General features: G+C 33.9%; 2 protein-coding genes and 1 long non-coding RNA gene across 4 annotated transcripts; 1 reads left to right on the top strand and 2 right to left on the bottom strand.

Annotated features, from left to right (window-relative positions):
* Positions 1 to 2,043: 2,043 nt before the first annotated feature.
* Positions 2,044 to 3,875, bottom strand: LOC7468597 (uncharacterized). The gene is made up of 2 exons (XR_002983588.2): positions 2,760 to 3,875; positions 2,044 to 2,679 (listed from the first exon to the last, which is right to left on the bottom strand). It is a non-coding gene; the product is annotated as an uncharacterized LOC7468597 (long non-coding RNA).
* Positions 3,876 to 4,569: 694 nt separating this feature from the next.
* On the bottom strand, positions 4,570 to 10,164 carry LOC7468598 (uncharacterized). Of its 2 annotated transcripts, none has more exons than XM_002314103.4 (3): positions 9,888 to 10,164; positions 5,295 to 7,931; positions 4,570 to 5,197 (listed from the first exon to the last, which is right to left on the bottom strand). In XM_002314103.4, the coding sequence occupies exons 2-3, from the start codon at positions 7,785 to 7,787 to the stop codon at positions 4,904 to 4,906; spliced, it is 2,787 nt and encodes a 928-aa protein (XP_002314139.3). In that variant the 5' UTR covers positions 7,788 to 7,931; positions 9,888 to 10,164; the 3' UTR covers positions 4,570 to 4,903. The 2 variants fall into 2 exon arrangements, with proteins under 2 accessions (XP_002314139.3, XP_052311937.1); XM_052455977.1 differs by lacking the exon at positions 9,888 to 10,164 and adding an exon at positions 8,774 to 9,216.
* Positions 10,165 to 23,760: 13,596 nt separating this feature from the next.
* On the top strand, positions 23,761 to 24,851 carry LOC18110133 (17.5 kDa class I heat shock protein). The gene has a single exon (XM_006388373.3). The coding sequence runs from the start codon at positions 24,112 to 24,114 to the stop codon at positions 24,580 to 24,582; it is 471 nt and encodes a 156-aa protein (XP_006388435.1). The 5' UTR covers positions 23,761 to 24,111; the 3' UTR covers positions 24,583 to 24,851.
* The last annotated feature ends 28 nt before the right edge of the window (positions 24,852 to 24,879 follow it).

Raw genomic sequence — 24,879 nt, 5'->3', positions numbered from 1 at the left:
TGGATAGTGGGATCCCTATAATTGATGGTAATTTGGGCTTGCTTTCCTCTATCTTATCCAATTATCCCTTGAATTTATGGTCAAATTTAAACCTTTTTTTTTTTTAAGTTTAACGTGGGTGTCCGGGTTAACTTGCGCGCACCTCGACTAATCCCATGGGCCTTGAAGTTAACGACCATGTAAGCCTCCAGTGACCATCATATGAGCAATCACAGGGCTCGAACCTGAGATCACAGGTCAAATTTAAACTCTTGGTACTTGATATTGGTGACAAACTGCTCTTCTAAGATTCACAAGAGATCTTGTTTTGGTAAGTTGAAACATATGGGTATGGTTTATTTTTGTAGTTGAAAAATATTTTTATAAAATTTTAAAAGAAAATTAATTAATTTTTTTTATTTTTATATTTATTATGTTGATCTAAAAAATAAATTTTAAAAAAAATATTATTTTAATATATTTTTAAATAAAAATCAACAAATCACGAGGAATATTATCCAACAAAGAGAACGCACGCCTCATTAGCAACTTTCCAGTTTATGTAAAGTACAAATTACAGATAATAATGACCTCGTGGTTTCAAAACTTGCGCCCATTTTTGCCAGCAAACTAAGCTTTGAACTTGTTAAATTTGCTTAAACAATTCCAAGATGCCAAAGACCATACTGTCTGCTGCCAAGCAAAATACCCTGCTGGGGCTTCAATTTTGCAGGCAATGCACCTAAAAATTGTGACACTTTTCTCACCATGTTTCAAATTGTTTAAGGAAACCAAGCCAAGATGTCTGCGACAAAGCTAACAGCATGAGATATGATCTCATGATAGAAGATCTCAAGCACCAGCCTTGCATTCTGTTCCCAGCAAGACACCTTGCTATGCCAACCTGAAAATGAAAAAGCTCTTGCTTTTTATTTTATAACATGATGGACAGGCTTTAATGGTTAGAAGAACAGGGTCCAATCCAAAGATTACATAATAAATTAAGCTAAGGAATAATGGAGGTCTTAGCCCAGCTTCTTTTTTCCAGCTCAATTGACTCAACGTGGACCTATTTGCCAGCATTCAGGCAATGCAAGAACACAGACGCACTGTGGTCTCCACCGCCACAAACATTGGGGACTGGTGAGTGAGCCCACGAGGGTAAAGAAACAACAGCTGTGCAAGAACCCATCATTTAGTATTCCTTCGCTTTTAACGTATTGCTTGAACCACGACTTTAGCACAGACATCGAGGATTCTGCAATGGATCTGTTTGGGAACTTTAAAACATGGATCAGCAGGGGAGTTCTTGGATTTGGGAAGCATGAGGGCAAAGGTCACTTCCTTTTTTATTAGTTCATGGACCACCTTCACATGTTCAACAAAAGCTATACCTGGCTTCTATATTCCTTTCTTTGACTGGCAACAAGCATGACCTTATCCTGCCTGAACTGTATGTCTATGCCATGCTTACTTGTTCTTAATGAATAGCTTGAGACTACTTTTTAAAACATGCACGACGGAGGTTCTATTTTATGGATTATTTTGTCCACCACCACAATGTGCAGAAAAGCCATATGTTAGTACATGAGGACAGGAGCCCTTTGATAAGAAGGGCAACCAGGCCAGGCATGTGACATAACAAGTGATGCCTCCAACGTCACATTTCCTCCCAAAAAAACAGAGCAAAGAAAAAGATGTATAATGTAGGGGGATGTGGCCTTTGAGGGACACAGACAAGAAGCATTATTATTTTGCATCATTGCCTCATGCCAAGCCCAATTACATGAAAAGGCAGAGCACATGCTGCCTCCACTTGTTATTGTATTCTCAAAAAAATTTAGGTCGTTTGCTCTCGATGAGAAACTATCAACATAAGCACGGTCCCTCTAATCTTTCATGTTTCATTAAAGATTTCTGTGGACCAAATGTTCAGTATTCTTTGTTAAACATGACAAGTAGTGCCAGGTACAGTCTCTCTGTTGTCAATAGGCAGCTGTACTTCACTGAGAACAATTCCACAAACAAAAGGAGAGAATGCAAGAGTATAGAGAAAGAGTAGGATTTGAGAAAGCCAAAACATTTCATTCCATTTTTAATCAATACAGAAACTGAGGTTTATCTAACAAGCAAAATGAGCTGCGGACGCATTGGTTCGAACATAAATTTTAGGCACATTCAATGCGGCAACACCAGCAGAGCTAACCGCTATCCCACCTATGCTCCTAGCTTCAATCTCATGATCCATTTGTGCTCTCCATTTGGCAGACATCTAACAATTTCAAATTGCCTAGAGACAAATGGCAAGGCAAAACTGGTTACAATGACTAGCAGCATTCATTTACCAATAATCAATCCTCATTCTCAAAAGAAACCCCAGTTAGTAATGGGAGGTGCTCTTCTTTGTTTTTGCTATCCTTGTCTCTACTCTGAGGTAGCAGTGGCAGAGATGTTAGTCCAGCGGGCCGCTCAGGTAAATCTGAAATGAAGATATTGGTGCCTAACGCACCCCTCCAACATAAACACTCCATTTAAGAAACACATTTGATGATGAATAACGTTATCAGTCAACTCTTCTCTTCCAAAAATGTATCCATGAAATATACCATGAGAAGTGATTTTTATGGGAAAGAAATCAATATGAAAAACTAACCTGGCAGCTTCTTGTCAGTAAAGAATGCTACCAAATTTACAGTATACCTGCAGAAGCATTAAACAATCCGAACCTATCAGACAGTTTCCAGGGAATCAAATTCAGGACAAGATCGAGTCCTTTTTACCAGGAAACAAAAACGTCAACTGTGAAATGTTTGCAAGATGCTCAAGTAAGAAAGGTCTGAACCACAGCAAGTAACCAAGCAAGCTGCTTAATGCAACTGCAGTTATGGGCCAAGTATTGCCAACAGAAGTGAGAGTCAGTCCTTGTATACAATAGAATGCCATATCTGTGGTATGTATGCACAAAGACTATAGTAAATATCATGTGCCATGAAAAAATAAAACCACTACAGCCATAATCAAAGCCTCTGGAAACCGCACATTAATGCGAGTCAAATGAGCAACAAGGTGCAGTAAAAGTAATAACAAAAAATAGTTGAATATTTCAAAACTTATTGTTGGTCACAAACAATTCAATTGCACTCTCTGGAGGGGGCAGCCTGGCAAGATTTGAGCCCTGTACGAGACAGTTGTGCCTGATTGTAAGAAGTTGCTTCGATTACAACAATCTAACAGCGACAATTACTAAACAACTTTCATAACAGGGCAGCACCATAAGTCCTGAAATTAGGGAATCTGATTGCATATGAGACGGGCCAGGTAGACGAGTCGAATAGATTGTGACTATACAGAGAATCTGGCAAGTCTAATCGAAGTACAGAAAAAATACATGAGAATTGTAAGACATATAGGAGGAAAACAGCAACTAGTATCATGCTCATCGCTCCATCTACTTACATAGCATATAGTCATCCTGTGAGTGAATAATGTACAGTGAAATAAATGATAAAAATAATCTCACAAGTAAAGAAACCATGTTCTGCTGTCAGTGAAAATGGGTAGCATTTTGGGTTCTCCTTTAAGGACATACAGACCAGTGAAAAGTGCAGCCTGAGGAGTATCTCTAGCAAGTTACTCCACGAGATGAAACGAGCCCAAAACCGGTGTCTAGAGTCACTTGGTGCGGGAAAATATTTTGAGAAGATCAAGAAAATACATGTCCAAACTATTCTTAGAAGTGTCAGTGATTACATATAAAGAAAATCTGGCAGTGGTGCTTCAACAATTCAAAGGTGAACAGAACAAAACTGGACTGGAAGATAGATCATGATATATCCTGACAATAGCTATCAGTCAGTCAAAACAATCCCAATAAGAATTTCAGAAGGTAAATTGTTTTCTTCCGTTACTTGTTTGGGGCTTGTTTGAGTGAGTGATCTCCAATATAATCCTTGCTAAGGATAAATTTGTTTTTTCACTTAATTTTAAAAATAAAATAAAAATAGAAACACCCTCGGTTAATAGCTTTAAATTTTTTTTACTTTAAAATAATTTAATCATTTTACTATTTAAATTTTTTTTAAAAAAACACGAATATATTCCTATATAATCTTTGAATGATTAATGAGGTATATAAACGATTTTAATTACCCCAACAACAAGACATCTCATTTTTTATAAAGGGTAAAATAATAATTTCATTGTAGTAATATAGGTTTTGGTGTACGGGTATACAATATATTTGTAACGCGTTGAGTTTTTGTTAATGTTTGATTGGTTAAAGTTTCTTGACTTATAAATTCAGGATTAATGTAGAATTTCTGGGATATTAGATTTTTGAAGTCCGGTCAAATGTGGGCTTATGGATAGCATAGATTTTTGGGGACCATCACCACAGGATGCTTCCTTGGTCTTTACCATCCAAATCTTGCACTGTTGTCATGAATAATTAACTAAATTACAGTTTCATGGTTTATAATTTTCCCAGCTCTTTATTTAGCTGATGTTAACCCCAGTCTAAATTTAGATTAAAGTTCAGTTAAAATGAATGATTAGCAGAAATTTGACTACTAATGGAAGGCAAAAACACCATTCACTGGTAATATTATGCACTTAAATTGATGATGAAGACAGAGTTGCTCTGAGTACAGCTGACACTGATTCTCTTGTCATAAGAACTCAACCAAAACTAATACAACAAAATACCATGCTTGATCTCAGGCTTCTAGGCAACTTTCCTACCATCTCGGAAGCCTTGCAGAATATATGCTTATTTTTCATTTGATTTAACCACTAATCCCAGTGGCAGAACTTCAATCCAGGTCCGTCCATTGCTCAAACAGCCGACTGAAATTGTATCTATCTATCTATCTATTCATCTATCTATATCGGATGTGTCTAGTTACAGAGATCATTTGACTTCAAACTAGACCCTTCCTACCGGTGACACGGGTGGATATGAGACATATCTTGCAGGGACCTCTCCTACAATTCCGTTTGGAGCCCTCATTCCATCATTTTGCGACAGTATTGTTTCCAGAGAAGTTTTTTCTTCAAACAAGTTGCTAGATTCTGACATCTCACATAGTTTTTTACCATCTAGAACTGCTATACAAAGAGAGAATGCTTGTAATGTTGAAAGTGATGTATTGAACTCGACTGAATAGATCCCGTCCTTGAAAGGGGTCATGATGAAGACAGGTTGGTTCTCTTCTTCACACTGTGGATAAATATTGATTACGAGAAAGAGATGTAAGTTGACAATTACAAGTGCGAGGTACAATTAGTTGGTCTAAGCAATAGAACAAAGAATATACCTGAGAGACGAGCTCAAATTTATCAATTGCTAAACAGGCTTTGCTTGGACTTGATTTCTTATTAATTTGATTCTGGTTGACAAGAATCCTAAGTTTGCAACCCAGATCCCAACCTCCACAATCACATGATCCACCCGATCTCCAACGTTGGAGCAATGATGAAGGTCCTCCTTTATTTGGCAGACTGTGAATGCCACTTGGAAGAATGACTGTAGTATTGATAAGGTTTTGACTGCTAAGGATGGGCTGATTCTGTACATTACCAGAGGTAGAATTACACCTCACCTCTGAGAAATTATTGCAATTGTTAGTCCGATTGCCATCTCTGACGGTACTTCTACTGATTACTTCAGGGATCTTGACAACAATGGCAGCTAGCTCATCATTAGGCTGAAAATCTAATGTTTGCTGCTCTGCCTGTTGAAGATCCATGGCAAACAAAACAAACTCCCTCGCAAAAGATTGTGCCATATAATTTTGTCTGGTCAGATTGGAAAACTGAGAACCAGAAACCTTCAACTGGGCAACAACATTGGGTATATAATCATGACATTTGCCCTTGCCACCTTGATTTATCCATCTCGCATTCTTTTTCTTGACTTCATGAATGGCATAGAAGTTGTAAATGCAGCTGTAGTCATCCTCCCTTGAGGTACTCAATTTCTTCATTGTGGCTGCAAGAATGTCGCGTTCATTGTCAACAGCGAAAGTGAATGTAGGTTGGCCATTCTTAACTGCAACTCGGAGAAGGGCTTGAAATGCTGAAGATATGTGCTTCTTGTCCTTGGATGAATCACTGACACTGATTCTACAGGGAGTGGTCGTATCTGATTTTACTTTCCCAATCTGAGCAGTTCCAGGCATACAATCTAAATGAACATTGGATGACTTGCAGATTTTATCAGTTGATATAGAACCTCTCTGCAATTGCTCTACTGAAGGATGGAAGTTTGCTGCCTTAGGCTTCAGCATTGGATCCAGTAACCTTCTCAAAGGGCTTGACCGTGCTCTACTTGTAGCATTTTGTGTATCACTACTTTGATTTTCCTGGCATGTGGAAGCCATAGCAATCTCTGAACCAGATTGTGCTGAATTACTAGTTGAGCTCAGTTGTGGTTTAGATGAACCCTCCTTGGAGCTGAAATTTTTGCTTATCTTGCTCATACCACTGCTAAGTCGACGAAATGGTGATGTGCTTCTAACTTTTTCAGCGGCTAAATTGCTCATTTTTTTCTCTGCCACAGAAGACTCTTTTGAACTTGAATCAGTCAGCATTACAGTTGGTTTTTCTAATTTAGAAATTGTATCACGGGATGGACGCATTCTTATTTTGACTTGATGTGGTACTGATTGAGAAGAATCAGGCAAAAAACTGATATTTTCTGCATCTATTGAGCACCATTTTCTCTCCAAGTGTCTGCCATTTTCATATGGCAGAGGGCATGAATGTGGGACATCAGAATGGACTGCTGGACAGAAAATTTCCGTAGGCATATCTGCAAAGCTCCTTTGATTTGCTTCTTCTTCCTTTTGGCCTAACATCATAGTTGGATTATGGGGCACTCCAGAATGCGTGCCTTGTGGGGAATCTCTCGGTATAAGAAGAATTAATCTTTCATTTGTTTGGTCAACATATGTCTTCTGTTCTTGCAATTCCCCTGATCTCTTCAGAAAGTCACCCTCTGGAGGCTTTGCGGTTGCCTTTGTCTTTGTCTTCATTTTCGTCTTCATACACTTCAGCCCTTCATGATTTAACCCATTAGCCAAAGTTCCACTTTCCGGATTGATCTTTGGGCCTTTATGTTTTCTCTTACACTGGTCAAGATTGAATTCTGGATGGTTTTTGGGAAAAGGCTGATCTGCTCTGATAAACTTTGCTCGCTCACTCACCCTGCTGGTCTGGGAACCTTTGACATCTTGAAACTTGCCAATGCTTTCTTTGACTGGAGAATTGCCTTTGGTGGGTGATGACATCGGATGAAATTGTAGTGAAGGGCGACATGTCCTTTGATGACCCGGAGAGGAACTCTGACCTCTGCTAGAATAGACAGACGATCCTTCTGTTGATAAAGGTGAGGATGAGTCACTGCTTGAAAGTGAATGCCTGCTACTTCTAGCTGGCATCTGTTTCTGCCTGCACTGCCACTTTTCTAGCCTGCCCCAGTCAAGGACCCCAACATTTAAAACCTTCTCTTGGTGGGTTTGTCCTCTTTCCAGATAGCTTGGCAATTTGGACATATACTTCACCAGCTCCTCTTCCTCAATTGCTGTCCTACACTGCTTCTGATGATTTGTCAAAGGCTTGGAAGAGAGATTATCTACTTTTTTTGTAATTTCATGACGGAGATCGGCATATGACAAATTAGGCTTCCATGGTTTCAAGTTCTCCATCACGTCCACACTTTTCCTTGCTTGGGATGTTACAGTCTTCTCAGCAGTTCCCAATGATTGCTTACTCCTAAAATTCTTTTTCAGCCTTGAGTAGTCTTCCATAGACCAAATAGTTTAATCGGATGCCAGCTGTGTATCTCAAGTGCAGACTAGGCCATACATTTTTCCACTTCACTTTTTCCCCTCTCAACAAGAAGGCTCTGATATGCTTCTACAGTTGCAATCTTTCACTAAATTCATATTGACCTGGCCACTCCAAAAATAAGAAAGAAAAACTGAGCATAGAACACACTCAAAGATTTATTAATGGCTTGAAAAGCATATTAAAAAAAAAAATGCTAATATAAGAAACAGCACATTGCAATTCTTTGACATTTCACATAAGTATTTACTCCAGTTTTCATTAGTAATTGTCCAAAAGTAATTCACAAACATAGAGACTTCCTTGTTTGTTCATAAGTTAGTATATAAAGAAGTCAGGCTACTAAAAGAATAGGTAAATGAAGCCCATTGATGTAGAACTGAACAATGAAGAAACAAAATACTTGAAATCCAAGTTTATTTGATCAATCAAAAAAAATATCCAATCTTGAATGTCAAATTAGGGTGCTCTACATAGGCACCACAGCAAATCAAGAATAAGAAAACTAATCCCATTTGGAAGTTCAAAACATACCCCCAGTTTTATAAGAAAATAATAACTACACAAAATGTCTAAATCAGCTAGCATTTTGAAATTTCTTGGCCGCTGGCAGTCCATCACGTATTAATCAACAAGAATTCCTGTAACTTCCTTCATCCACCAAAGAGATCACAACTACACCAACGGCATAGGAAAATGGATTTTACATTCAGTAAGAAGGGAGCGAAAGATTAAGGTGGCATGTATGAAATTTTTTAACCCTGTGACTGAGCAGACAGATCACTGGCAGTTGTATTCAGAAGTGATTAAAAAACCTATGCTTAAACTGTGCATAAATTAGCATAGTTATCATGTCCGATGGATGATGGACCGCTAATATCATCAAACATAAACAGTTAAAATATTAACTTTTAAGTTCCAAGAATAACAGGGACCGAATTCTAACCTAATAGGTGACAGAAATTGCAAGCAAAAGCATATCACAAGCCAGATGACAGAATCCATGAATGCAAGCAGCTAATGGGAGAAATCCATTAGAGCATGACAGTGGGTAGTTAACAAATTATGCTCGGTCAATTTTCCTTTCCTTTACTTGACATGCTAGAATCTAACCAACAGGCATGATATTATCAGGATGACTACAAAGTGATTGTGTTCTGATTTCCATGTAAGTGAGACTTGCCTCTGTACTCATTTAATGATTGATGGGGGGGGAAACAGATTTTTATAAAGGGAAATCCTACAGATAGTCAGATATGCGCCCCTCTTATTTGACCTCAATAATTGACAAAATAAATATTCGGCTGGTGTGGTTAATAGCTGACAGTGGTGACAAGATTTTGTTCTATTTTTTTATATTTTCTCTTAGTCACATAATCTTATAATAAAAACGTGATACGTTATGATTTATATAGATAAACTGTAACATGAACATTGAATCAAGATAATTTTTTTCTTAAAAAAAAAAAAAAGCTTTGCCAAGTGATCTAAACCTTTCATAATTTGCACAGCATAAAATTGAAATTCGATGCCATAAGACAAAAGACAATACCAACACAGCAGCAAAAAATAGAAGAAGAGAACTGTGGATAAGATCAGGCTAAATCGATCTTTCATCTTCTTAGCTACAACTGGCCTGTTCCCTCACCTAATGCAAAACTAAAAGGACAAAGATACCCAGCTATTCAAAAGTAAAGCGCACTCGTTTTCAAAAATCCTAAACACTAAGGCCTCATTATTTCTCAGATTGAGAAAAAGTAAAGGCAAATTTACTTAAAGGAGGAGTTTTTCTTTCTCTTTCACTCAACTTTACTAGAATTAAACAGTGCACGGTTAGCTGAAACTTAACCAAAAGTACTAAACCTTGCCTAATCTCTCACACTTTCACTCCAAGTTCAACTTAAAGATGCAAATTTTGAACAAAAAGAAAAGCATGCAACATATTGAAACTTTGAAGTAAACACATAAAACTATTTGCAAACAAGATTTTCTAGGAAACCAAACAGGAAGTAGTAAACTTTGAGGAGTTTTATCACTCACACAAAGAGAATAGCACATACCCATTTCAGGTTTGGTAATGCAGGACCAGAAGATACCATTAACAGCACCAGAAGCCTCTCTAACACAGAGCAATACGTGTCGGTGCTGGCTTGATCCAGGAAGCTAACAGAGAGATCAGAGAACTAAAAAAGAAAATACTGATGCCTTCGCTTTCTTCTATAAACTCCAAACCGTAATATAAAGAAGCTAAAAACTGATGAAAAGTACGGAGAGACAGAGAAAGAGAGCTTTTTAGTGAGAGAGAGAGAGAGACAGTGCGGGTTTGTGTTTTTGGCTGGAAGCCTGGAACTTGCTTGTTTCGTTTGATGAGTCAAAGCGAAGGCAAATAATTTCATCAGACGGTCAGAAAAATGTGAAAGCAGAAGATGACGACATCAGGTGGTCACACTCAAGATGGCGCGTAATGGGATGTTCGTGGTCCCTACTTGATACCTTATTTATTTGTTGTTTCTGCTTTCTATCAATGTAGGAATGACATGTTAGAAAGCTTGATGTGTCTAGCCATGCAGGTGGTGGGTCCATGTACATTCCGTTCATCAGAGTGGACCCGGTGCCGGATCATTATATGAGGTTAAATAACCAATCATCGGGAACCTGTGTAGGCATGTAGCTTCTATTTTAAGGTATTTTTTAATATTTTTTAAAATATATATATTTAAATATTATTTTAAAAGTGTAATAGTTTCTATTTTTTATGTATTTTAAAAATATTTTTTTTAATGTTTTTTATATTTTTTATGATTTTAATATGCTAATATTAAAAATAAAAAAAATAATATATTTTTAAATAAAAATACTTTTTAAAAATATTTGCACCACATTACTAATCAGAGGAGAGGAGGTTTGCTTGATTTTTTTTTATTTTTTAAATTTAAACTTTAAAGTTGTTATTAAAAAAATAATTTTTTAAAAAAATTACTATAATGAAATTATATTTTCCAATGGTGCGATTACTTTTGTGCTACAACGTGTATAAATTAATATATAATTATGACAATTGATAGATTAATATATAGATATATCAGTTTAACATGTCTTTTGGGATGATAAAATGTTATCTTATTGAGCACTATATTATTAACATGCAAATCAACATAGATTTATTAATTTAATTATTTATTAATAGTTTTAATATATTGATGTTAAAAATAAAAAATAAAAAAAATCTTAATTTAATATATTTTTAATTAAAAATGCTCTATAATATATTACCAAACACGAACATAACAAAAGAAGTGCCTTGCTTTTATTGTGTTTAATAAAATTGATTGATGCGACACATGTCCTTGAATAATCAAAATCAAATACAGGCAACTTGGAATTAATTTATTTAATTTTAATTATCTTATACATCAAAATTAAGTTCACTTATCTAATTAAATAAAAAGATTGAACTAGTTCAAGTATATAAACTAGGAGGATTTTTATCTATCACAACCTGTTTGATAATTCAGTATATGTTTTTTTTAAAATATTTTATTTTTAATATCAATATATTAAATTAAAATTATTTAAAAATACTTAAAAAAATATCAATTTTAAAAAACAGGTAAAAATGCGCTCTTTGATTTGAACTTGATAGCACAGTTACAAATCCTTTGAAGTTTGAACGATAGAAACTATTTTTGTTTTTTTCTGGTGGAAGATAGAAACTAATATATTCCCTGTGTGGATTGATTTACAGCCATTCGTTTGCCTGAATTAAATGACTTTCTGACAAACGATACCGCATTGATGGAAAAAAGCAGGTTCAAAATTGCTCTCGTGCGAACGCAGTGCAGTGCCCCTCCCGTCTTTAATCTCCGCTTTTTTATTATAGTTTGTTGGGAAATCAAAGGACATTTCTTGTTGGCAATTTAAAACCTTTAAATTTTAGCGTTCTATTTACAAGAATCACGTTACCCAAAAAAAAAACATGTTATTCTCAAGGTATTCACGGGTTATGGATACCTACTTCTTATTGTTAATTTAAAAAATTTAAATTATTTTATTGTATTTTTAAATTGTGCTCATACATTAATATTAAAAATAAAATTTTTTAATAAAAAAATATTATTTTTATATATTTCTAAATAAAAAATATTTAAAAAAACAATCTTAACGTAAAACACACGCAATAACTCTAAAACTCAATATTGAGAAATGCTATCGACTGTACATAGCATAGTTTTGAAACCCGGTCCGGCCCGGCGGGTTGACCTGGCAGATCCGGGGCTGGAACCGGGCCGGGTTGAAGAAAAAATTGGATAAGGAAAAACACGGTCAAAAATCCGGTTGCAACCCATTAACTTTTTTTTCACTAAAACGACGTCGTTTTGATTTATATAAAAAAAAAATTGACCCGACCAACTCGATAAACCGATCAAAACCAGGAACTCGAGTCTTGAACCGGGCCGGCCATCAAGCGGGTCTGAAAACTATGCTACATAGAAGAAGGGATTGTTCAATATCCTGTAAGCATTCAGAGATGGTGAATTTTAAGGCATGTTCATAGGATACCCATCTTCCTGTCTTAAATATTGAAAGGTGGGTGGGCCCAGTCATATTCCAGATATTCTACAATGATCCTTGCTGGCATGTACTAAGTTGCATCCGAATCAGTAATCCAATTCCCGAAAGATGATTTGTTTTGATTAAAGTAAGCCACATCGGATTCAAAAGTCCTCCCTTCAAAACATTAAAAGGTAAGAAAAAAGAGATAAAGTAAGACTAAAGAGAAAAAAAAAAAAAAAGGAATAAAAGAGGACGGAGCTGGAGCATATCAAAGGTACGACTGGTTGGTATTGCTCTGCTTTTAAAACACAGTTCATTTTTATTTTAAAAGCACTGTTTACTTAATATTTATTTTGTTTTTATTTTATTTCTCTTTAATATACATAGTTAGTTACTTTAGTGAGTTAACTCAAACTATGAAAACAGCTGAGTTAATGAAAAAAAATTAGAAAATAATATTATTTTAAGTTTCTTTTTTATTAAAAAATGTGTGCTGACTAATGTTAATTTAGTTCACTTGTGATCCCAGTTTCAGGTTGGGTTAGGTTTATTAAATATGGGGTAATAATTATATGGAACATAAATAAAAAATAATCTATGACTAAATATATTTATAATTTTTTAAAATTATTATTTTTTTAAATCATGCCAATCAAAACCTTACTGATAATGCAAGCAAAAAGAACAATTCCACCAACAATTTTTCATAGAATTGCACGCACTCCTATATTGATTGATGAGCTGTACGCCAGGCCACATTGTATTTCCTCTTAGAGCTCTGGTGGCAGCTGTAGTTTGTGAATTTTGGTTGTTTTAAAAAATATATTAAAATAATATTTTTTTTAATTTTTTAAAATTATTTCTGATATCATTACATTAAAAAAATAAAAAATTTAATAAAAAAAGGTTTCAAATATATTACCAAATTAACGAGTTTTAATTACCAGTCTGTCGTGGGATTGAATCACGTTTTACAAAGCTTTTCCAATCTAGCTACGGGCTTAAGGGTTTCAATATCCGCCCACTTACATGGAGATTTTTTTTGAAAAAGAAGAAGTCATTTGACGTTCAAGATCTCAAAGGGTAAAAAGTGCCTGAATTTTGAAGGAAAGCATAGAACTGGCCTGCAAGATCATGCATGTGTCATGCACGGTGAACTAGATTAACCCAGTTAATCTTTTTTAATGAAGGTTTAACTTTAGTGTGTCAGTGAACACTTAGGTTAGCATCTATGATCTTATCACCATTATCAAAGCATGACTAATTAAGAACGTCCAAGGTGAGATACAATATATATATATATATATATATATATATATATATATATATTAGAAAATTATGCCATTGTTGCTACCTCATCGATCGATCATTGAAGAATCCAAGCTCTATCAGTAGCATGCAGCAGTAACGCACAGAATACTATGCAAAGTATATATCATCTGTTAACGGGGAGCTAGCTAGAGGCTTAATTTTGGGAGCAAGAGGATGATCACGTCACAGGTTATTCCATGCCTTATCCTTAATAATATTTAAATTTGAAATCAATCAATGGCCAGCAACCAGCAAGTATATATTTCTTTTCTTTCATGCTCCCCTCGATCTGCTCATTGGTTGCTTGACTTTACCGTGTGGAAATATGCGTCCCAGCCAGCCAATAACATAAGGAGCAGGGGTGTTTTATCCACGAAGAAGAGATCATGTGATCAATTATGCATATATTTCAACGTGCTGGTCGTGGTGGCTACTTTCAGGTATGGACTCGTAGCCTCTGGAGTATAAAAGAATTAATATTAGTATACTTGCCGAGGAAGAATTTGGTTCAATGATTCTCACCAATCACTCTCAGTTGGTTTTGTGCAGGACCCAGTGATGTTGTTTTTTTCTTCTGGGTGAAACTTTTCTCTTGTTTTGATTGAAGAGACGGGTTGTATTTTTAAAGGATTTTTTAAACAATTTGATATTTTTATTTGATTTAAATTATTTAATTTTTATATTTTTATAAATATGTTGTTACCAAAAATAAATTTTAAAATTTTAAAAGATATTCTTTTAAAAAAAACAGCTGCTTGCACCGTAACAAACAGCTATAAAACAGAGAGGACGTAGGTATCATTAGGTAAGATCAGGTATGATCGTAGTGGAAATAAACGGGGTTGGATCATTATTGAAACAAGCTTTTTCAATTTTTATGTTTTTTTTTTTCAAAATGGAGGGAGTAAGAATGATTGGAATTGACAATTAATTTTGGGTCTGGAATTTGGTCTCGTAACCACTCGATGTTCCCCAAGAACATCATGAACGTACAGTTGTCAAAATCAAGTAGAATGAAGAATCGTCCATTAGCAATAATATTTCTCCTCGAAGTTCAAAAGCTAAATGATAGGCTTTTGAATGCTTCATCAAACTGTTCAGTAGGACCTTAGATTTAAGGGTAAATCACAGTTTGCTTCCTTCGTGTTCATATGTTGTCTTTATTTCATCTGAAACTCTTGTTTTATCCTATTTATTTTCATGTTTTAAAAATATTTTTTTAATTTATTTTTTTATTTTAAATTAAATATTTTTTAATGTGTTCAAATCATTTTGATATACTGATGTTAAAAATAGTTTTTTTTTAAATAAAAAATATTATTTTAATATATTTTTAAGTAAAAAATACTTTAAAAAACAATCACCGCAACTCTCAAACATCCATATTTCCAACTTGTGCTCTAATTTCCCTGAAGTTTATGAAATATCTCAACATCATCATTCAAAGAGTAAGGAGAAAAAACAAATAAAGATTTTAAAAGATAAAAATAGAAAATATGTTTTTTTTTTATCAAAACAAATATGATAAAATTTGAGATGGTTAGTTTCTCAAGAAATCCATAGATTCTATCAACTTTAATTCTCAATTAGAAGGCTATCCTTTTCTTTCTTTTTTTCTTTTTTTTTTTTAGTTTAACGTGGGTGTCCGGGTCAGCTTGTGTGCACCTCGACTAATCCCACGGACCCTGAAGTTAATGACTATGTAAATCTCCAGTGGTCATCATATGAGCAACCACATGACTCGAACTTGAGATTACAAAGAAAACAAACCTTTTAATCTCAAGCTCTTATCACTGGACCATCATCTACATAGTTAGCAATTTTTTTTTTTATTTACGTGGGGTGTCCGGGCCAGCTTACGCGCACCACGACTATTCCCCACGGCCCACTGGACATCCTGCAAGCCCAGGAGCAGGTAAGGCACCACGGGAGTGACAGGCGTGCACATAGAGAATCGAACCCGGAACAAGAGCAGAACAAGTCACACAATTGACCACAGCAACTAGATCCTCAATTGCTAGCTATCCTTTTCTTAGTCAATACTATAGATAGGTGAGAATCAAGATTCGAAATAATTTAACTCTCTTTTATTTTTATCAAAACATTGGCCATTCTATCCCTCTCAGCTATTACATCACATTCTTTCTTCAATGTTTTCATCAAATAGCTTTTTTTTTTCTTTTTTTTTAATCTTTGATAATCACTCTAGGTGATGACAAAGTGTACGATAGACAATAACAATAGTGGTCGATACGTTTTATTCAAAAATATCGTTTATTGTATTTTTTAGCTTAATTTTATTATTGTATTATCAAAGGACTACTAGATAAGTTTTGATAAAAAGTATATTAATGGTATTTATTTTATTGAAGAAATTTATTTTCTTGATGGTTTTTTTCAATTTCAATTGTTGATTATAATCTTTTCATTTATATTGAGATATTCCATAAATTTTAAGCATGGAATTGAAATTTACATTGTGGAACAAAAATAAAATAAAATAAATACAAGGTTTAAGTAAAACAAATAATTTTTTTAAGAAAAAATTAAATAAAACACATAAATCTTAGGCCAACGAAATGAAATTTGCCCTGGAATTAAACTTGCAATGAACAAAATACAAATATGTATGTGAGAGAGGGATAAAAAAAAAAAAAAAGAAGAATAACTGGTGAAGAGTATGGGATTTTTAAGTTGAAGGATGGTCTGGTCTTGAGTTTTTTTTTTTTTTTCTAAGATGAAAATAATTTACAAACAGGCTAATGATCATATACCCGTTATGAGCTTTTCATTTTTTATATCCAAATATTTTTTTTTTTAGTTTAATGTGGGTGTCCGGGTCAGCTTGCGTGCATCTCGACTAATCCCACAGGTCCTGAAATTAACGATCATGTAAGCCTCCAGTGACCATTATATAAGCAATCACAGAGCTAAAATCTAATATCACATAGAAACCAAACCTCTTAATTTTAAATTTTTACCACTGACCACCGTAGTTTTTTATATCCAAATATTACTCTGTAGGTATCTATGCTATAATTATATCATTTTTTTGCGATGCATATAGTACAGCCATCGTGTGAATGCTCGCTCAGCGTATTCTTGTCTGAAAATACGTGGCACCGATGAAAAATAATCACCGACCAGGACCATATGTCTCGTATATCGAGGAAGCCCATATTATTTCATTTTTTTGTGACTGTTCTTATAGCAAGACTGCAGGAACAGTAAATAAATAAATAGCTTGTACGGCCCATATTGTTGATTTTTTTAATTTTATTTTTAACGGAGACCTCGACCATCTTCATTAACCTTGGGTATACAGTTCTTTGTCCTTTATTCATAAATGAAAGAAATAGACCAGCTATTTTTAACAGCTGGCCATAGCTTAATTGTTAAATTTTAGGTTTTTTTTTTTTTTAATGATTATGAATTTAAGTATTTTTGTCATGTTAAAAATTTATATAATTGCTAATTTTAGAATATATAAGATTAGTTAATCAATTATTTTTAATTTTCTTGCTGGTTAAATAACTTTTTTGAATAAAAAAAATATGAATATACAAGTTTTTTTTAAAAAAAAATTTTAAAAAATTCTTAAATTAAAATTAAAAAATTTAACTCAATCCATAGCGCAATGCAAATTAATAATTTAGTGGAACTAAAGAAAATCAAAGCAATAAAAATAGCTAAAAATACCAAACAGTCATTTGAGATTGAATACAACTTTGAAACTCAGAAATATTAGTTACTTCAACAGCTTAAGTTATAATATTAAAAGGTTGGTTTGGTTGCTAAGAAGATTGGTTTTAGTTTTTAATTTTTTGAGTTCAAAATCTTTGAGCTAGCACTCGGAAAAATGTGATAAATGTGTTTTTAAAATCAACTAAAATGAGATTTAATCTCGATTGACTTGCAAACCATTAATCTCGATTGACTTGCAAACCAACCTAGAAGCTTGTTTGTTGTTGAGGTTGAATCATTCTTCACCATGTTTTGGGAACTTCACTGTAATCGTTGCTGGAAAAACCCAGTTTTCTTTTCATTGAATTAAGTTGAGAGCTTGAAACAGAGAAAGCTAGATTATACAAGCTAATGTTATTTGTTGAAACAACTTTATTAATCTTGATGCTATTTGTTGAAAGGAACAAGAAACTCTATGTATTTTTAATCTTGATCACTTCCCTTGCCTGGGGTGTTCGCTAGAGAGAAAAGTACACGCTTGATAAATGAACGAGTCTTGTTCGTAGATGCTGCATCTGGATGAGTTAGACCAGGCCGTAAGGGCACCGACTCCATGGATCATCTGCAATCTTCCCATATGGTTTTCCATACCATTTCACGGTCTTGAATGCTTCGTTCTCTGCATTGAGATGCAGCATTAGATTCCTAGCTGCAATGACCCGCAGAATGAAACGATACAGAGAATCCTCGGATCATAGTCCAGCACTGAAGCCTTTTCCGAATGTTGTCTAATCATTTCGGGTATACTATTGGCCTGTCGCGAAATTGAGCTCCCCAGTATAGGGAAAACGACCGGCACAAAATTAGAGGGATATATTTATTTTTTTTAATTATGGATGTCCAAGTCAGTTTACACATATCTCAACTAATCTCTTAAAATCAGACAATATTTTTCTCGACAGAATTTGTTGTGCAATTCAATGTTGATTTATATAGATCAAGGAAATTTCATGGTTTTTCCTTCCTTGAGCCCTTTTCAAGAAATTTAGTCTGCCATAGTCTGCCAACCCTCTAGTTGCTTCATTTATTATTTAATGTCATCACTTCTTATCTTCTCCAGCAGCGTTATGGACAAATATTCTCCCTAATGGAATCAATTGAATACTATAAATTAAAACTTAGTGCCAAAAAAGATAGCCAACTTCAGTTCGCTCATTACTTCTATTGGATGTTTTGTAGGGGAGCTTATCTTAACTCTAGAGCTACTAACTGCGATTAAAAATGAGAATATAAATTTGGGCTCCCTGCATAGTTCTTGAGACGATTTCATAGAATGTGTTTCGACCATACGAGTTTGACCCTTATAAAGTATCAACCTCCTCCTCCCTTCCTTAACAAATCTGTAGCAAATACGGCGATCTTTGGCAGGGGAGAAGCAGGAAGGTGAAGGGGAAGGGTTTCTTCAGTCATTGTGAGAGAGATTTTGTCTTTGAAGGGTAGTTTTGATTAGTTTGATTAATGTAAGATTCATTTTTAATATAATTAGAAAGGATATTGAAAAGGAATGGGTGCCTTGAATGATAAAGATATACATTAAAAACACTTAGTTGTTTGTTAAAGTGACAAGCTAAAAACATGACAGATTTATTACTAGACTTCCATATGTAATTTGACTCTGAAAATGATAAAATTTAAAATACCTATCTTCATGAAAGTTATAGGTATGAGTATTATTTTTCAAATGCAATTGGTTTCGTGTAATTTGGAGCTAAAAACTGATAAATGATCTAACTTGAAAACTACTAAACAATCTCACACATTACTGTCATGAGAAATTTTCAATGTATAAGTGGAAGATATGGGTTCATCACCCTTCATAAAAGTTGTAGCCTTATGTCTTATATTTCTAACGAAACAAACCGCATTTGAAATCAAGTTCTACAACTCTGGTTATGATTGAAACACTAAACAATATTCTGAGAGGCTTAAACTGAAGTGATGAAAATAATTAATTGGCAACTTTGCTTGGAATTCATCATTATAGAAATTATGACAAATAAAATATTGTGTACATGTGTGAAATTTTAAGGATTTTTCCTATTTTGTGATTTAAAATTTGGGTTGAATGAGAATTTAAATGACACTTGTATTGTTCGTGAAACTTGTTAGTGATGTTTGTCTTTATTGGTACAAGAAAGGCTACACTAGCATGATAACAATAGGGTGTTGCATCTAGAGGTTAGACCAGGTAGGTCTTTTTACACCTTAGTCTTTTTAATTTTTTATATTAGTCTTGTAATTTCTTACACATGATAAATCTTGGTAAAGGTGACAACAATATATTGAAAAAAAAGGTTTATGGAAAGCCAATGATTATGTTGCTTTCATATTGAATGAAAGCCAATGTATTTTTTTTAAAAGAAATTCCATCCTTAAATGGAAGCTAATGTTTATAGCTTCCATCATTGAATGAGAGCCAATGACATGTTGCTTACTTTCATTAATGAATGAGAGTCATTGTTATGTTGCTTTTATCGTTGGATGAAAGCTAATGTTTGTAGCTTCCATTATTGAATGAAAGCTAATGATATATTGTTTGCTTCCATTGATGAATGAGAGTCATTGTTATGTTACTTTCATAATAGGATGAAAGTCAATGTTTGTTGTTTCCATTGTTGAGTAGAAGCCATTGCCTGTTGCTTTCATGGTTAAATGAAAGTCAATAATGTGTCATTTTTATTGTTAAAAGAAAACAAATAAGATGAACTATTGTGAATATTGAATATGACTTTGGGGGTGGAAATGAGGTTATATTGTAAAGCAATGGAAATTTTGGATTGGAAAAGAAAATGTGTTATATTAAGGAAAGAATAATTAGTGTGTCAAGAATTATCAAAATTTATTTAAATACTAGTGTACACTAGTGAATTTCATTATTAAATTGTTTATTATTTTATTGTTGTCATTTGCAGGATCATCACATACTATAGGGCACGGTTGATATATTAAGGCTAAATTTTGTTGTATTAGATATATTTTGTAGATACATTTTGTACTCACACTCTTTATGTATTATTAGTAGAATACTTAACTTTATTATGTAAATTAATCATTTTGTAAACTCTTTAGATGTAGTACCATGCATTTACTTTTCTTGTTACATATTTTATATGTTTGTCCTTTGATTTTTAAGCTTTATTATTCATATTTTATAGAAGAAAATTTATTGTATGCCAGTCTTGAGTTATGTTGATGTGGGGTAAGGTTTAGGATGGTTGGACCATGATTGTGGTGTTATTTAGGTTGTGATTGAAGATATCGATAACTTGGTACCCTCTAAGTATAGGGAAAACTCTGCTGAAATCTTGATAGGATATTTAATACCATAAGATTTTGCTTAACCACTTATATATATATATATTATTCAAACACAACATGTGTTAAAAATTATGATGTTATTAGGATTTTTTAGAGCTGCTTATAAAATTCTATATAATAGGCTTACAATCCAATTGAATGGCCCAAGTGCCCAAAAGTCAGATATTGAGTGCAGAGAAATTTTTTTGCTAAAGTTAAACAGAAAGACTAAGGATTAATATTATAAATGTGGTATTTAGACACAAATATCAAGCCCAATGATAAAATATAAAAACTAGTAATAGAATTTATGGTAGTTTTTAAATAGCCTAAAAGGTTGACACCAGTTAAAACCATGATCATCATATCATGTTTAAGAAAAGGACGCCACCCATTAGTCTTCATCCATATAGGTATTTATATTACCAAAAATCATAGATTAAGAAGATCATAAGAGAATTAATGGATCTAGAAACAACTCAAACAAGTCATAGTTCTTTTTCCTCTCTAGAAATAATAATTAGGAAATTAGATGGGTTATAGAGAATGTGTGTTGACCACAAAACCTTTAATAATGAAACAAAAAAAGATAAGTTTCATATTTATATATAGTTGAGAAACTGTTGGATGAGCTACATGGATCCTAGTATTTTTACAAACTAGACCAACAATTCGAGTATCATCAAATTTGAATGAAACTAAAGGACATTCCTAAGATAGCCTTCAAGATTCATGAAGGCCACCACGAGTTCTTGGCCATGCCATTTAGGTTAACCAATACTCTTTTTACCTTTTAAGGCTTGATGAATGAAGTATTTAAATCTTTTCTAAGAAAGTTTGTGTTTTTGTTTTTTATGACATTTTAATATACAATAAAATCAAGAAAGACCATATAGAACACCTATGAAAAGCCCTAAGGATTCTGGCCCGACATAAACTTTATACTAATATGTCTAAGTGTAAATTTTCATGTAGAGAAGTAGAGTATTTGTATCATATCATTTCTAGAGAGTGAGAAAAAGTAGACCCTAAAAATGTTAAGGTCATAGTTAGATGACCCATTCCTAATAAAATAAAGTCTCTAAGAGGGTTTCTAGGCTCAATTAGATATTATACGAGATTTATTAAGAGATATGAATAAATTATTGACTCATTAACTAAGTTTTTTTTTTTAAAAGAAGAAGATTAATTTGGGATAAAAGGGCTGGAGAGGCTTTTAAGGGATTGAAAGTTTACCAACCTACCAGTTTTGGCTTTACCCGCTTCACTAAGAATTTTATGGCAGAGTGTGATGCTTTGGAGGAAGGAATATAAGTAGTTTTGATGCAAAAAGAAAGACCCATAACCTATGTTAGTAAAGAGTTGAAAGGGAAAAAAATAAACATTATCCATTTATAAAAAAAATTTACTAGTCACAATAATGACAATTAAAAAATAAAAATCTTATCTCTTAGGATAGTCCTTCAAAATTAAAACAGATTAATAAAGTTTAAAATACCTATTGAAACAAAATATAAGAACCCCAACCTAACAAAAATAGATCACTAAGTTAATTGGGTATGACTTCGTGGTAGAGTATATGGCTGGAAAGGAGAACTTAATGGTTGATGCATTATCTAGGAAAAAATAAAGGGAGATCATAAAGGAAATGTGAGCCACTACAACATTTAGCTAGCTGAGTAGATGATTTTAAATCTAACTATGATATTGATCATAAAGTACAAGCAATATTCTAAAAAATAAAAGATAAAACCCTAGATTCCTTGAAGTTTAAAAAACAAGGTGGAATACTAGTATATAAAGGTAGAATTTACATAAGCAAAACATATCCTCTTAAGCCAATTATTTTACAATACATTCATGACAATCCAATGATAGGCCATTCATGTTATGGAAAAATTCTTGAGGCAGGCAATGTGGGATTTTTATTAGGCAGGTATAAAGTATAAGATAAAATACTACATTAGACAGTGTGAGATTTGTCAGCAAGTTAAGTTGGAAAACACAAAACTCTCTAGGTTACCATGACTCATGCTAGTAATAGAGAAACATTGAGTTTTATTTATATAGATTTCACTGAGAGATTACAATATTCTAATTTCTATTTAGTAATTATGATGGTTATGGATATGCTTTCCAAATATGGCAATTTCATGGTAATAATGGTACATCCATACACAACATTTCATGTCTCTTTTTTTAAAAGGAGAATAATAAAAGAGGTGTTGAGATTAACCCCTTTTTTATCAAGAAGGTAAACCAAAACCAAAACCTGTAGAGTTGTTAGATAGAAGGGAGAAGATTATTAGATAAAGATCCAAATAGGAGATTTTAGTTTGCTAGAAAGGTCAGAATTACAAAGATGTTATTTAAGTTGAAGAATAGTGGCTCAATAACACATACCATTACCTTGAGGGCAAAGCTTTTTAACAAGGGAGGGAATATAACTAACTTGGAAATCTTTGATAGAAGGGAAAAATAAATATAAAAGGAAATGATTTATTCAAAAAGGTGAGAGAGGCTTTCGAAAGATGATAAGATTTAAAATGTGGAGCGTCGCATGGCGCTCCTCACAAAAAGCATGAATTTCATGCTTTTTAAGAGGTGTGTTGCACGGTGCACCTCTTAAACAAATATACTCTTAAAATAAACTAACTATGTGACTCACGCTCCACCACAAGTCAAATAAAAACAATTAAGGAAAAAAACTTATATTCAAGTGATGCAATCACATTTTAAAGGATAAAAACCAATATTGAAAAAGAAAAATCAATATCGAATAATATAAATAAAAAAAATATATCAACCCATATTAATATATTAAGCCCATGACTCTAGTTAATTGACCAAAAATAACAAATTTGAAGTGATTGTTAAGACATAAGCGTAGAAAAATCATATAAAAATATCAAGAAACCTCCGGTATATTTTAAGATAAAGAATGAATGAAAGAAAGTTAAAATTATCAATAAGTTCTTATAAACAAACCACCATGAACGTCCATAGTTTTACAAATCTTCGCTGAGAATAATTATTTTTATTATAATAAAAATGATAAATTTATTTAATGCTAAATATAACAAGTTTTCCTTAAGGAAGAAGCTTATTCCACGTCACCGATTACATAAGCAAAAGTGCCAATTAGCCGAACTGAACGTGCTAGAAGCTAGACTCTAGAATGTTCTCGCTTACGGTTGCAGGCAAAATATGACCGGAAAGTACTAGAACACCCCTGACCCTTCCCTGTAACTGCTATAAATACCCCTCTCCACATTCTGCCTCTCCGTAACATCATCAAGTAAAAAACAATCAAAGCAGAATCTAATTTAGCAGCTCTATATACTGTGATATACTGCCACCATCTTTGTGCCGTTCAAAATGTCGATGATCCCAAGTTTCTTTGGCAACCGAAGGAGCAGCATCTTCGATCCTTTCTCTCTTGACGTTTGGGACCCTTTAAAGGATTTCCCTTTTCCTTCCCCTTCCTTCCCTCGCGATGAAAACTCTGCTTTTGTTAACACTCGCATCGACTGGAAGGAAACCCCAGAAGCCCATGTCTTCAAGGCCGATCTTCCTGGCCTCAGAAAAGAGGAAGTGAAGGTCCAGATTGAAGATGATAGAGTTCTCCAAATCAGCGGGGAGAGGAATGTCGAGAAGGAAGACAAGAACGATACTTGGCATCGCGTGGAGAGGAGCAGTGGCAAATTCTCGAGGAGGTTTAGGCTGCCTGAAAATACCAAGATGAATCAGGTCAAGGCTTCTATGGAAAATGGGGTTCTCACGGTGACCGTGCCCAAGGAAGAAGCAGTCAAGAAACCTGAAGTCAAGAGCATTGAAATCTCTGGTTGAGATTTGATTTCTCTATTTTGGTGTCGATGCGTTATTATTAGGATAAAAGAGTAGTACTACGTTTGCTATCTGCCTTGAAAAACATGTTATGTTTATGTTCCTGTTGTGTAGGTCGAGGTGTGTGGTGATGGGTTACTTGTGCTGTGCTGATAAATAACCGAAATTAACTTGTATTTTCTGTGACATTAGTTACGTGGCTGTGCTGGTGATGTTTGATCTGTACAATGTTTTATACATTACTAACTGAGATGCTTGATTCCCATGAGAAATGCTTAGATACACAAGCAGGGCATCGAC

This window comes from Populus trichocarpa, chromosome 9 (genome assembly GCF_000002775.5).
Source record: "Populus trichocarpa isolate Nisqually-1 chromosome 9, P.trichocarpa_v4.1, whole genome shotgun sequence".
Taxonomy (NCBI): Eukaryota; Viridiplantae; Streptophyta; class Magnoliopsida; order Malpighiales; family Salicaceae; genus Populus; species Populus trichocarpa.
This window is presented reverse-complemented; position numbering and strand designations above follow the sequence as displayed.